The following is a 15,476-nucleotide window of genomic DNA, read 5'->3' as shown; positions in this document are numbered from 1 at the left end:
TCAATCAGTAACATTAGCTGCAAAAATAGCTTAAGAAAAACTTGTTAAGATCTTACAAAGAGATTCAGAATGTGGTCTTTCATTGTATCAAATAAACAGCATTATCCCTTTCCACAAATATTCAAATAAGCAGCTATATTTTAGGCACAATTTTAGGACATTCATAAACAAAACGAATCTGATTGGCATGGAATGCATTTTGATTTACAAGACTAATGAATGACTTATGCAAAGCAAAACTCCATATCTCTATCCGTGTTTATATTTCATTAGCATAGCTGAAATTCCCAAATACCAAAACTAAACATGAATAGAAGATCTTGGGACAAAGCAGAGAAACATTCCCACTTAAAATAAATTCAAAAAAAAATGTTAAACCAATAATCAATGATACATCATGACACATATCTTAATTAACCTATCTTTTAGCACCCAATTAATCAGACACTTTACAACAAGTTGTATAATCAGACACTTTTTGTACCACCAGACCAGGACCAACTAGGAAAGAAGGAACCTTGGAAAACTGGGCTAATAAATAAAGAAATAAAAAAGAATGGTCTAATGGAATAAAAAGTTTGAGAATTTTTCCTTTTGTTTTTTCTTTTTTGTAAGAATGTGTAATACATATTAACATGACAGAACACAACCCTCAAAAGCTGCAAAGGCTGCAAAGTTAAAGCACAGGGTGAAAAAACAAGCTCCAAGGACCAGGACCAAGCATTTCATAATATTTTTTATCTTCACTAAAGAGAAAAAACACTTGCCCAAAAAGGAGCAACTCAAACCATATTTTAAACAACTCAAATATTAAGAAACAACATCTGGGAACAAGAAACTAAAACTACTATCCTTGCATCAAAAAGTTATTATACTAATTTAGTTTGCATTGGTAGCTGTTGTTATATCATGTCTTGTGATAGTAGTTCTTGGTTCATATGCTTGCTATTATGCACTTAACAGAAGACACAAAAAGAGTAATAAAGATTTTGTTCAAGCTTATCTAAGAGTTACTTGCTTGTCTTTTTTATTTTTTATTTTTGTTCTCTACTTAATCGACAGCTTGATTCCTTATTCAGGGAATAATGAAAATCTCTGGAAAATTTCTCATAAGAACATCAATGGAGATGATTCAACAGATCAGGAGTTTCCATACATTGATTTGGCTTCCATAAAAATTTCTACTAACAACTCTTTTGATTCAAACAAGTTAGGAGAGGGTGGTTTGGCCCTGTTTACAAGGTAATTAATAAAGTATTTCTTTATTATTATTTTTCAATCTAAAAAAGAAGTCAACATATATAGTATTACACAAAAACAAAATGGTTATTTGCAGGGGGCACTAAGAGATGGAAAGGAAGTGACAGTGAAGAGGCTCTCAATATGTTCTGAGCAAGGTTCAGAAGAATTCACTAATGATGTTCTACTGATATTGAAACTTCAACATTACAATCTTGTCAAGCTTTTGGGTTTCACTAGATTAAGGAGCCCAAATTTTACAAATATGTATAAAATTGAAAGTTAACAGAATAAAAGGAATGATCTAACAGAGTTAGTAAAGCAGAACAATACAATTTTCATTTACCAAACAATGTTTATGAATTTCTCATAATTAACTCTAGAGAAAAAGAAACTACTTAAATTATAAATGACTTGCAAGATGAGATGAGATGAGATGAAAAGAGACATACTGGCTCATGCAGCACATTAGCAGTTTCAGTCCTGGAAGTCCATTCCTCCAAATCAAGCTCTCTAGCTATGCTGCAAGTTATTCAACATATTTTTGTGTGAGGTAGATTCTAACTACTATAAAATGAACCAAAAATATGCTGGCTGAGATCCCTGTGGTCAGAAAGGAGCCCATATTAGACTCAAATTGAAGTCTATGGTTTCAAATTTTGCATATTAAAGCTAAAGTACCAAGAGAAAGTTAAGCCCTTTAGTTCAAATTTTGTATACTCTTTAACTGTACAAGAATATTGTAAGCCAATCAAATCTGAAGTGCCAACTATAATTCCCCAAAATTTCCCATATCAGATTATCAAATCAATTTCAAAAAACAAATCAAAATATATATTCCTAATTCACAAGCAACAAAACCAGAAAAAGAAAGCTTCGAACAACTAAGAAAATCAAGAACACCGGATTTACAAATGAAAGAAAACTTATGGGAACAAAGGTGTTACCTCTCAATAAGTTTAACTATCACAACTTAGTTTCTTAGTAGTCATTGCCAATGAATCTCGTTCTTATGAGTTGCAGAAAAAGAACAAGTGGTGAGAGAAATCATGGGTACTTATGTAAGCTACTAAGTTGAAATATCTACACTAGCAACAATTTATTGTTTCAACAATTTACTAGTTGAAACAATACATAAAAAAAATAAAATAGATAACAAACACACAAGCTTTAGTGCTAAATCAACATGCCATTGTAAAGCTGGCAAAATAAACATTACTATACTTCTTCCTAGAAACTGAACAAAGAGAAAATCTTTGATAAAAAGCAAGAGGACACATGAAGTGTGCACGCATCAACTCGTTGTTGCCAAGTATATTTAGAAAACACAGGAGAACCATACCTTCAACAAATCTAGATAAGCGAATTCATAAACCAGCAAGTCCACAAATATACCAAACCATAAGATTTTTAAAACAAGTACTGCTATAAATTTCAGCAATAAAATCTCACCTTATTACTCGAGTTTCACTTTTTTATTTTCTTGAAGGACTGCTATGTCAGAACCAGATCAAGACATGAGAAATCAAGAAGAATAGTATAAAAAACTAGAGCAGGAATTATATAAAATAAATAAACTCTAATTTAGATTAAAATGGCATTGTTAATGTATCAATGATAATTCCTACAATAGCTTTCAGCTTCTGTATAGAACAGAAAAGAAAATTGTAAATAGCAAGAGTATATAAATAGGTTGACACCTTATTCAAACAAAAGAAAAACACGGATAAAATACATATTTGTTATTCAAAACCAAATAATAAAACAAACCATGACTAATTTAACATATGAAAGATCTGTCTAACACTTTGATTTCACCATATATGGAATCATAAGAGAGCATTACTTTACTTAAGCACTCTTCATCATAAGTTTTTTACATCTTTTAATTATGAACTTTAAAATTTATCATCTAACATTAAAAATACCAAAAATAATTAAGATATCATTATATTCTAACAAATACTTAATTCCAGCACCTGTTATCCATGTCAAAAACAGAACTAAATATTAAGGAAATGCACCTAAAGAGAGCAAAAAATCAAAGATATATAAAATCTTGAAAAATAAATAAATAAACTATACCTTCAACAAACATGTGTTGTAAATCAAACCACCTCGGCAGTATATCCAGAACTTCAACTATTTCCTTGCCAATCGATGGGAGAGCCTGCAATAAAGTCCAAAATATACTGTAAAAAATGTGCACTAATATACAAAAAATGTGCAAACATATTTTATCCTAATCTTCCAACACTAATTAACTATAACCACCAACAGAAACTAGAGTTGGATACAAGAGCAGAATTTCAACTTCATATCAAAACACATGAATTATGGATTTTTCCTATTATTAATAAAGAAATCTCCATATTTATATATCCAAATGTGCACATCTTAAGCACATAATATTAGTAAAAATCAAAATTGAAAACTCATTCAAGAAAAAGCACTAAAACCTAAAAGCCAAGTCAGATTGAATTTTTCAATATAAATACTTAAGAATTGGAATTGATAAAAATCTATTTCAAATGATGCACATACCTCAAGACCCCATGAACATCACTAATATGAGAGGGACAGGTATATGTCTAAACATTCACAGTTTTTTTTTACCAAAAAAGCATGCTCATATGAAATGAAAGATACAAGAGCTCAAAAGGATAAAATGCCACTGAGTTGAAGGGAAACATCAAAAACATCAAAGAGAAACAATAACTCCACCACTTGAACCTCATACATGAAAAAGTTTTTGTACTGTATATGCATTTAATGCTAAATTAAAAAGAGAATCCAGTACCAATAGAATTGGCCTAATATACTCAATTGGGGAAATCAAGCAATCACTAGAGTAGAATGGTGATAGACAGAAGTAAATCAGCTTTAGCAAATTTCTACAAACCATTTGTTATAAATATGTCTCAAATGAAGTAATAGCTAAAAAGCATTAGAAGACCTTTCTACATAGCATATTAACACACAACCATGTATTTGGTGTAAATCATACAGCCATAAACACTACCTTTAATGTGTCTAAAGTCTCATAATCCTAGAGCATTTTGAGCCAAATTTTCCTCTCACTTGAAGTTGAGTTCCTGTCTTTCTGATGTACTCGACAGTTTGCTGGGTAACTTCAGAAGTAGCTGGCATGAAAAGTGATCAGCAAGAGCACTGAGATTTTGAATACTTTGCACCTTTCTTTAACAATGCCTACAAAAACCAGTTAATAATACATCATATAAGAGCACTGAGATTTTGAATACGCAATGGTCTGCACTAAAGTCATTAGGACTAGCTTAAAGGTGTTTGTTGAATGGATGTGAGTGAGAACCTTCTATCTAATAAATGAAATTATACCATCACCACCTATATATGTGACACTACAAAATGAGATCTCTATTTTCTATTCTCTCAAGTTACTACTTTTGTTTTAAGTGGTTGAGCCAGGAGCATATATTTATTATAGTAATATATATAGAAAAGAGAAAGCTAAACTCAGTAAAGATATATAGAGAAAAAAAGTGTAACAAAGGCATAATTGAACATCAATTCAGTTGAACATTGATGTTTATAAGAAATTGAAACACACATCATATATAATAATTTCTCAGTGGGTAGTAGCAAGACAAAAAAAAATGCTCTTGCACACAATCTGGGGAATAAAGAAGCATGCAACATACTGCTTGTGCATACAACACAAGGTAAGTGTAAATATGGATAGAATGAAAATGAGATCACAATATAATAATATACCTTGTTGATGATAAGGCCGGTCAGAGAAATATCGTGAGAGCTCCTTGTTGGATCTTTTTCCAAACCATTTTCCTCAAAGTGTTCTCTGTAAACACAAAGAAACAATTATGCAAGTCTTCTAATCAATTACATGTCCCAATGCTAGCTACTAAGACCATGTTCTTAAGAAAACATAAGTGATTTGCAAGTAAAAGATAATAAACAGAGATAATTAGCTAGATACCATCCTATCAAGTTCAGGGTTTTAGAAAATAGGAATAGCTTACCAGAGACACCCTAGCCACAAAACAATTCGGAAACAGAGAAAGTGTGAAAAGGAAGAGTACCTAATCAAACAAGACTCTATAAGCATTAAGATCATGATATAGTGCTCACCCTTTGCTGCTGCAATATTCTAAGGCCTGTGCCAGATACAAAGCCACCCAGACTCTCATTGCCCATTTCATAGGCTGGGTATCCCCTACAATTCAAAATAGATAACCTTTAAAATCAATTATATGCCTATGGTGCATAAATGAATCCTTTAAATAAAGAAGAAAAAAAGACTCAATTCATTTCCCTTTTATAGATCCTAAAGTATGTATTATATTGAGATAATTCCTAAGGGGGCGGGCATAATTTGATTAGAGCAAAAAGTGCACCAGAAATAAAGAAACTCTCTCCAATTATAAAACCAATCGATGATCTTCATTCATATATTGTTAAATTTGATATGTTTTCCCATCGGCAAATACCTTGTAACCATCAAATTTGAATGCAAGATCAACTCAAAGAGGGAGAGAAAAAAGAAAAACAGACAAAAGGAGGAGACACCTTACAATGAAAAAGATGCTTAGAGAGAGTCTCATTAGGCCTGAACTCGGCAACAAGGAGTCTCTCATCGCCTTCACAGCAACACCCAATCAAATTTGCCAAGCGCTCACTGCGCAGCTGTCCCACCATCTTGGCTTCCTCCTGAAAACCCAAAACAAGCACAATGGATCAACAAAACCAGCCAAACAATATCATCAAAGCACGCACATTCTTTCTCCATAAGAGTCAGAGTAAATAGAGCACGAAACATAAATTGGCCAGCATCGGGCCAAGCCGACCTATTGAAACGCTTCACAGCAATATAAAATTCATCGTCAACCTTGCCTTTGTAAACAACATTGGGAGCCTTTTCTCCGTGCTCTGATACATAACTCTCTCAGTCACAAAACCGGCTCCTCTTCTTCGAATAACTTCAACAAGTCGCGAATCCTCCCAGCCTCTTCATAGTCCTATAACTTCCAAAACATATAAATACATAACTCTCTGATTGGCATCCGATAAAATCCTAATAGAAAGAGTGGAGAATACCCCGAACCCTGACCTTAGATTTTGCTGCCACTTCCATTTGGTGCTTCAACAGAGCATAAGTTTGGCCCTGAGAAAGAAACGAGCTAGACTCGTTACTCGAACTCGAACTCCGACTTCTTCCTCTGCCATTGGCATCCCTATTCGAAGAACTCACCGTAATCCTACAACCCCTCCAATTCGAATCTCCACCTCCATAAACAAACCTTCTCGTCCCGAAATCCAATTCTGAGATGCCATATCTACCTCGACCCGACGGCATACACCTCGTCGCCGTCACCTTACCATTAAAATCAGCGATGAATGACGTTTGGGCTCAACTATTCGGACAGAACAAGATGAAGGGGAATGGGTTGGAAGCTCAAAGATGAAGGGTCTCAGCCTAAGGGAGAGAGGGAAGAGATTGAGAGAGATTAGGGATTCAGAGAATAGAGAACAAGAGAACGAGAGAATAGGGAGAGAGGGAAGAGATTGAGAGAGATTAGAGATTAGGGATTCAGACTGAGAGAACGAGAGAATAGAGAAAACCCTTCTTCATTTTTTATTTTGCTTTTTTATTTGTGAAGTAAAATTTCATTTGGCGCCTGTTACTTTTCATTTGGCGCCGATAATGTGTCCGTGTATTTTTTTTTGGCATGTATTAATAGCACTTCTAAAGTTATGTAATATTTTGCCGTAATATTTGGTAAAAAATGTTGTAGTGAAACTAGATACGGAGGCAGAAAGATTCTTGGAAGCTTGGCATGTGTGTTGAGGATGAACGGGCTGAGTGGACTGTGTGTCGATCGAGGATGACGTTATTTTTAGTTTTTTTTAAATTATGTTGCTATGTATTTTCCGCATTTAGTTTTGTAAATAATTTTATTTAGTTTAAAATTATGTTTTAAATAATGGATACCCATACCAAAATTCTATTTTTAATTTGTAATTTTCACAATATTATGTTAAAGTTTTAATAAAGTTATTATTATTTCATATGTATATGTTCTTCAAAGTAATAGTTATGTTTATTAGTTCTAATGGTCCAAGGTCTTAGAAATAGTTGGGTCGTTACAGTTGGTATCAAAGCAACGGTTCATATCCATGAAGTTCTCCTTGATACACACGCTCAAGCTCCGAATCTAACTGCTAATGTAAGTGTTTATGTTATAGTTATCATGTTTATGTTTATTATGTTTACGTTTATTTTAATAGCCTGATTTTTTTTAGTTATGTTAGTTTATTGTTTTTTTTTTTTTTTGATCAAGAAGAAGAAAATACTTCATTAATCAACCACCAAACTACAAAACCACAAGAGCCGAAACAAGAGAATCAACACAAAGAGCCTCCAGAACCAGAAACAATACAAAACTCACTAATTACATGTTAGTCTATGTATAAAGTTCCTTTCTACTCTAGACATTTTCCTATTTTGAATAACAAATAATCTGTAGATCACTATACTCTTGATGTCAACAGCAATAGAAGACGCAGACTTGGAGCAGCCTTCAAAAACACACCTGTTTCTGTTCAGCCAACTACAATAACAAGTGGCTGCACAAACCGCAATGCTGATGAGTCTAATAATACCTGAAGCTTTCAGCGAGAGCCAAGATAACCAACCAACAAACTCCAACGACCACCCTCTAAAACCCAACTAGCTGAACACTAAATCCACCACTTTTCTAGACAGAGAGCAATGAAAAAATAAATGCTGATGCGATTCAGGGAGATCACCACAAACCGGACAGAGCATGGAATCAAGAACTAAATGAAACTTACTCAGATTGTCCTTAGTTAACAGATGAGTATGCACAACCTACCATAACATAAATCTATGCTTAGGAAGATTGAGGCTACTCCAAATAGCTCTGTGGTAACTGAACTGGGACTGAGGCAGAGAGCTGTTGTACAGAATAGAAGCACCAAATTTACCCGAATAGCCTGCTTGCAAAATCTCAGCTAAGGAAAATTTATGCCTCAAACGACAAAGTTTTCGCCAATACCAGCTTGTGTCTAACCTTAACTCATAAGACCAAAATGGTACCCCCTTAAGGTATATAGCATTCACCCATTTGACCCATAAAAGATCTCTTTTCTCGGAAATGGCCCACACATATTTAGCTAAGATAGCTTGATTCCACTTGGACCCTTCTTTGAACCCAAGACCTCCAAAAGCTTTAGGAAGACACACTTTCTCCCAAGAGACCATGTGAATTTTGCTTCTATTCCCATTTAAACCCCAAAGAAAGCCTCTACAAAGTTTCTCAATCTCTTTAGAAACACTTTGAGGAAGGATGAAAGTACTCATCCAATAATTTCGAAGGCCAAGTAAGATTGAGTGAATTAATTGCACTTTACCAGCAAACGATAAATGTCTACTACCCCAAGAATGCAGTCTCATTTTGATTTTTTTGATGATAATTCCGCAGTCCTCAACTTTCCATTTAGTAGGTCTTAATGGCACCCCTAAATACTTTAGAGGGAATTCACCTTCAGCCAAACCAAGTTCCCTAATGATCTCCTCTTTCTCCCTAGGAGCAACCCCTCCGAAAAAAACTTGAGACTTATTGATATTGATTTGAAGCCCAGTAGTATTACTGAATTCATTCAAAACCTCATTAAGAACTCCAATAGACTGCTTGGACCCTTTACTAAGAAGAATCAAATCATCCGCAAAGCATAAGTTTATTAGCTTCAAACTTTTGCAAAGAGGATGGTAACGAAATTAGGAACCGTGAGCAGCATGAAGAAGCCTTCTCGTAAGATAATCCATAATCAAAACAAAAATCAACGGCGATAGAGGATCACCTTGACGGAGGCCCTTTGCCCCATGAAAACCACCTTGAATTCTACCATTCATAAGGAGAGAATAGGTAGAGCTTCTAATACAAGTCATCACTAGTTGAACAAATCTACTGGGCAAATTTAAAGCATTGAGAAGGTCTTCAATAAAATTCCAATCCACTGTGTCATAGGCCTTACTAATATCTAGCTTGATAGTACAACGAGGTGAAGTATTTTTCCTCCTATAGTTCTTCAATACATCTTGGAGAATCATCACATTATGAGCAATAGATCTCCCTTGGACAAAAGCTCCTTGATTTTGGTCAACCAAAGTTGGGAGAACCGTTGCAAGTCTAGAACATAGCAACTTAGATATGCATTTGTAGATTGTTGAACAACACGCGATTGGTCTGTAATCACCTGCTTTAGCTGGGTTCTCTTACTTAGGGATGAGGGATATCAAAGTATTATGAAACTCTTGGGGCATAAAACCTGTTACAAAAAATTCAGACACAGCCGCACAAACTTCTCCCCCTATTACAGACCACATTTCCTTGAAGAAACCAGACCCAAAACCATCAGGCCCAGGCGATTTGGTATCAGGGATACTGAACATAGCTCTCTTGATTTGGTATCAGGGATACTAATATAAAACAAAGTCAGTGGATGTTATTTTATTGTTATTTATTTATTTATTGTTTTATTTTGCATTTATGATTGTACTTAGTGAAAACTTTTTTCCAAATAAATATCATTGTTATTTTTAAATGACATGTACGAGTTTGATTTTTTTTACAATCATAATAAATAATGACCAAGTTCGGTGATGGTGGATACAAATCAATGGATCGGGTTCTATATTGAGAGACAGGGGGTCATAGTAGTGGGAACAATTTTACTGATCCCAGCCCTCCCTCATTATGGTTAACTTTGGAACAACGACAAGTTTCAAGCCTGAGGATTACGTCATATAGGATGATTGGAAACACACTTAGAAAATAATAAAGATGGCTTTTTTTAAGGTTTAGAAACACACCCTAATTACAAAGAAGGCTTATATAATTCTTTTCATAAGAATTCATAATTAATAGGTCCGAGTTATGTTTGCTTAGAATAATTTTTGCCTTAAGAGCCTATCAGGGTAAGTTCTAATATGTTTTCTCGACTATTAGAAATTTGTTGAAGATGTCGCTCAGAAGGTCTGCACGCACGAATGTCGATGCCTCCAGTGCCACCCATGAAACTAATAAAGCCTCTCTAGTTCATAGAAGAGAAGCGCGTGCTACCACTACTACTGCTAATCAAAGTGCGCGAACGTTGCCGCTACCGATGGACATCACTACAAAAATTGCAAGACTACAACAGCAAGTGGATTAATTATTACAGCAACAGCGACAGCAGACTCAGACTCAGCCTCCACCTTAGCCGCAACCACAGCCTCCGCAAATGGCTCAAGTACCCCATCAAGTAGGTCCTTATGGGGGATGGCCAATGGTGAACTATGTGCCATACCTAGCTCAGCACATGGAGCCAATCCATGAGCGGTTTCGTAAGCAACACACTCCAAACTTTGAAGGGATAACAGACCCCTTTGAGGCAGAAAAATGGCTCAAAAATGTAGAGTCGATCCTAGCGCATATGAATCTCGGCAACGCGGATCGCATATCCTGCGTTTCGTCTCTACTTAATAAGGATGCTAGAATATGGTGGGACTTGTTCAGCAGACTAACGATGTCGCCACCATGACATGGACAAGATTTGTGGAGTTGTTCCACAAGAAGTATTACAACTCAGCAGTCATCGCTACAAGGGCCGAGGAGTTCGCTAGTTTGAAGCAGGGCAACTTAACGGTAGTAGAATATGCTCGGCAGTTCGACAGATTAGCCAAGTTTACACCAGAGTTGGTTCCAACTGACTTTCTGAGGGTGACCAAGTTCGTTAGAGGACTTAGACCAAAGATTGAGTTAGGGGTTAAGCTAGCAAACCCTGGAACCACTAATTACGCTGATGCTTTGAAAACGGCTATAAAAGTATAAAAGGCTTCAGACGAATGTTAGTAAAGAGGAAGCTAGTAAACCTGAGCCTAAACAGCAGAGTCAACCTCTGAATGGTCGGAACAACAACCACAACATCCATTAGTCTAGCAACAACAATAGTAATGGTCAGAAAAGAAAGCATCCTGACAATAAGCAGTCTGATAATGATAAAAGGGCATGGACGAACAATGGAGATAATAGGTTGGGTTACGTAGAATACCCACAATGTGCTCTGTGCCAAAAGAAACATCGTGGTGAGTGCCGTACAAACACCAAAGGATGCTTCAACTGTGGTCAAGAAGGTCACCAAAGGAGGCAATGTCCCCAGCTCAAGCCAGAGGAGAAAAAGGAAGCAAGATGGTTCCTGCCAGAGTCTTTGCCTTAACCCAGGGAGAAGCTGACGCTAGCAATAAAGTGGTCACAGGTCAGATTCCTATCCTCGATAGTATATGTTCTAGTATTGTTTGATTTGGGAACAACATACTCGTATATCTCATTAGGAATGATAGAGAAATTAGACAAACCTTGTAGAACTAGGTTTTTGACATAGTTGCCTTCGAGTGAAGTAGTCATATCATCATGGATAGTACAGGGCGTACCGATCAAAATTGAGGGCATAGAACTAGAAGGATACCTGATAGAGTTAGAGATCAAATACTTTGATGTAATACTAGGCATGGATTGGCTAGCAAGGCAAGGCACAACCATCGACTGCAGACGTAAGCAAGTGATGTTCGAGACTCCTGGCGGTCAGAGACTATGCTATATGGGAAAAAATTTAGGACTATGTACGCTGCTTATTTCATCTATTAAAGCTCAGAGGATGATAGAAAAAGGATGTCACGCATTCTTAGCCAATGTTACGGATGTGGTAAAGGAAACACCACTAAAAGCTGGAGACGTCCACATTGTAAAGGAATTCCCAAAGGTATTTCCTGACGACTACTAGGATTGCCATCGACACGGGAGATAGACTTCACAATCAAACTAGTACCGGGCACCGAGCCTATTTCAAAGGCACCATACCGGATGGCACCGACCAAACTCAAGGAGTTAAAGATGCAACTACAAGAACTCTTAGACTTGGGTTTCATTAGACCAAGCCATTCTCCACGGGGAGCACCAGTACTATTTGTGAAGAAGAAGGACGGAAGCATGCAGATGTGTATAGATTACCGCGAGCTGAATAAGGTGACAATTAAGAATAATTACCAGCTACCCTGGATTGATGACTTGTTTGATCAACTCCGAGGAGGGACCGTGTTTTCAAAGATTGATCTACGGTCCGGGTATCATCAGATCAAGGTACGGGAAGAGGATATTCCCAAAACGACTTTTAGAACTTGTTATGGACATTACGAGTTTCTAGTTATGTCTTTCGGTCTTACCAACGCTCCAGCCACCTTCATGGATTTAATGAATAGGGTCTTCAAGGATTATTTGGACAAATTCATCGTAGTGCTCATCAACGATATCTTGGTGTATTCAAAGGATGAAGTCGAGCACGAGGAACATTTAAGGATGACCTTGTTACGACTAAAGGAGCATCAGCTTTACGTCAAGTTCAAGAAGTGTGAATTTTGGCTGGCGCAAGTAGCGTTCCTCGGGCACATAATATCCAAGGAAGAAGTTGCTGTAGACCCATCAAAGATAGAGGCTGTGAAAAATTGGCCAAGACCTAAGAATGCTTCAGAGGTAAGAAGTTTTTTGGGATTAGCAGGTTATTATCGGAGGTTTGTAGAGGGTTTTTCTAAGATAGCCACTCCGCTTACCTACCTGACCCGGAACCAGCAAAGGTTCAACTGGACTGATAAGTGTGAAGAGAGTTTCCAATTGCTTAAGGATATGCTCAGCACCAGTACTTTATGTACCAACACCCAATGATAAGTTTGTAGTCTAGTGTGATGTGTCGAAGCAAGGTTTGGGTTGTGTGCTGATGTAGAATGATAAGGTAATAGCCTACACCTCAAGGCAGCTGAAGGAATATGAGCAACGCTATCCAACACACGATATGGAGTTGGCAGTGGTGGTCTTTGCGTTGAAAATCTGGCGCCATTATCTTTATCGAGAACGGTGTGATATTTATACGGACCACAAAAGCTTAAAGTATTTCTTCACTCAGAAGGAGCTTAACATGAGACAGCGCAGGTGGTTAGAACTAGTGAAGGATTATGACTGTGAAATTCTATACCACCCAAGAAAGGCAAACATAGTTGCTGATGCGCTAAGTAGGAAAAGTTATGGAAGTCTAGCAACATTAGCTGGAATATAAAAGCCGCTACAGCAGGAGCTAATCAATGCCGGAATAGAAGTAGTCATTGGTAAACTGGTTAATTTGTCCATCCAGTCAAGTCTATTAGAAGATATACGGATTAGGCAAGGGCATGATGACACGTTAGTAACACATATGGATGATGTTAGAGAAGGGAAGGCCACAGATTTCTCATTATCAAGTCAGGGGTTAATAAGATATAAGGATTGGGTATGCATGCCAAATGATCAATGGAATTAAGATGAAGATTTTAGAAGAAGCGCACAATACCCCAATCTCAGTTCACCCAGGGTCAACTAAGATGACTCACGACCTTAAGGCGTTATATTGGTGGCCAGGAATGAAGAAAGATATAGCAGAGTATGTGTCTAAATGGTTAGTATGCCAGCAAGTGAAAGCAGAACATCAGCGGCCTGCAGGTTTATTGCAACCACTTAGCATTCCAGAATGGATGACATAGCCATGGATTTCGTGACGGGTTTGCCTCAACCAAGTAAGCAGCAAGACTTGGCTAGGGTAGTAATAGATAGATTAACCAAATCAGCTCATTTCCTGCCTGTCAAGACTTCATACACAGCAGATGAATATGCAGACATTTATATTCAAGAGACAGTATGACTGCATAGAATCCCTAAGACTATAGTATCAGATATGGGATCGGTGTTTACATCGAGATGTTGGAGTAAGTATTTGCCTCTAATAGGATTCTCCTACAACAATAGCTACTAGAAAAAAATTGGGATGGCACCCTACAAGCTACTTTATGTGTCAATCACCGTTGCATTGGGACGAGGTAGGAGAAAGGCAACTACTTGGACTCGAAGCTGTTAGAGAAGCTCATAATGCAGTAGCACTGATTAGGAAGTGTATGCTCGCTGCTCAGAGCCGTCAAAAAAGTTATGCGGATGCCAAGCGACGTGATATGGAATTCAAAGTCGGAGATCAAGTCTTCTTAAAGATATCTCCTATGAAAGGTGTGAAGCGGTTCAGGAAGAAAGGCAAGCTTAGTCCCCGGTTTATAGGTCCTTTTGAGATATTGGACAAGGTGGGAACAATTGCATATAGGTTAGCCCTACCGCTAGCTTTAGCAGATAGTCACAATGTATTTCACATCTCGATGCTGCGTATATTTGTGTCAGACCCATCTCACGTCCTCAAGTACAATACGTTAGCACTCCAGGAAGACTTGAGTTACAAGGAACGACCGGTTAGCATCCTAGATAGAAGGACAAAAGAATTACGGTCTAAGAGTTTTTTCGATAGTCAAGGTCCTATGGAGTAATAGTTCTAAATGGGAGGCAACATGGGAGTTGGAGGAAGACATGTTAACCTGGTATCCGGAATTGTTTGATAAGTAAATTTCGGGGACGAAATTCTTTTTAGTGGGGGAGAATTGTAGAGTCCCAGAATATTTACTTAACTAGCTAGATAGTAGTAGCAGTTAGTATTAGTTTGTAGTATGTTAGATTCCGTGGATTTTGGTTCAAGTCGGGACTTAGTTGGAAATTCATAGCAATAGTTATGAATTTTATAAGTTGAATATATAGTTTAAGAATATTAATTATAACATGAGGTTTGATTAATATTGATGGTCCTAGGTGTATTATTTATTATAACCTACCGTTTAGATGAAGCCAATAAGAATATGACACTTGTCATAAACATGATTATTAGGGAATTAGAATTTGTTATTTTATGGTTAGTTGAGATATTTGTGGATTAGGTTGTTATTTAGATAATTAAATAGATTTTCTGTAACTTTAGGGTACTGTAACTTCCGACCTATTTTTGACCTAGTTATATTATGAATTTCAAAAAATAATATTTCTAAAAAGTTGTAGATAATTGAATTAGATTTCTAATGGTATAAATATAGTCTAAATCAGAGTCATACAGCTCTAGTTATGTTGATTTTACTATAGGTAAGTTTAGAGTTACGAGATTTAGAAAGTTAGAAGTTAGGATTCTATTTTTTTATTTATTTTTTTGTTTTTAATTTTTAAAACAAGCTTTGACTCCTTAGACCTACCTCTAAACAATTTGACCGAGTGCTACGCCTTTGACTGACGAAT

General features: G+C 36.6%; 1 protein-coding gene across 1 annotated transcript; it reads right to left on the bottom strand.

Annotated features, from left to right (window-relative positions):
• Positions 1 to 8,128: 8,128 nt before the first annotated feature.
• LOC133779092 (uncharacterized) lies at positions 8,129 to 9,370 on the bottom strand. Its single transcript, XM_062219091.1, has 2 exons — positions 9,046 to 9,370; positions 8,129 to 8,958 (listed from the first exon to the last, which is right to left on the bottom strand). Exons 1-2 carry the CDS (start codon positions 9,368 to 9,370, stop codon positions 8,129 to 8,131), a joined length of 1,155 nt encoding a protein of 384 aa, XP_062075075.1.
• Between the last annotated feature and the right edge of the window lie 6,106 nt (positions 9,371 to 15,476).

The sequence above is a fragment of the Humulus lupulus genome, chromosome 5 (genome assembly GCF_963169125.1).
Source record: "Humulus lupulus chromosome 5, drHumLupu1.1, whole genome shotgun sequence".
Lineage (NCBI taxonomy): Eukaryota > Viridiplantae > Streptophyta > Magnoliopsida > Rosales > Cannabaceae > Humulus > Humulus lupulus.
This window is presented reverse-complemented; position numbering and strand designations above follow the sequence as displayed.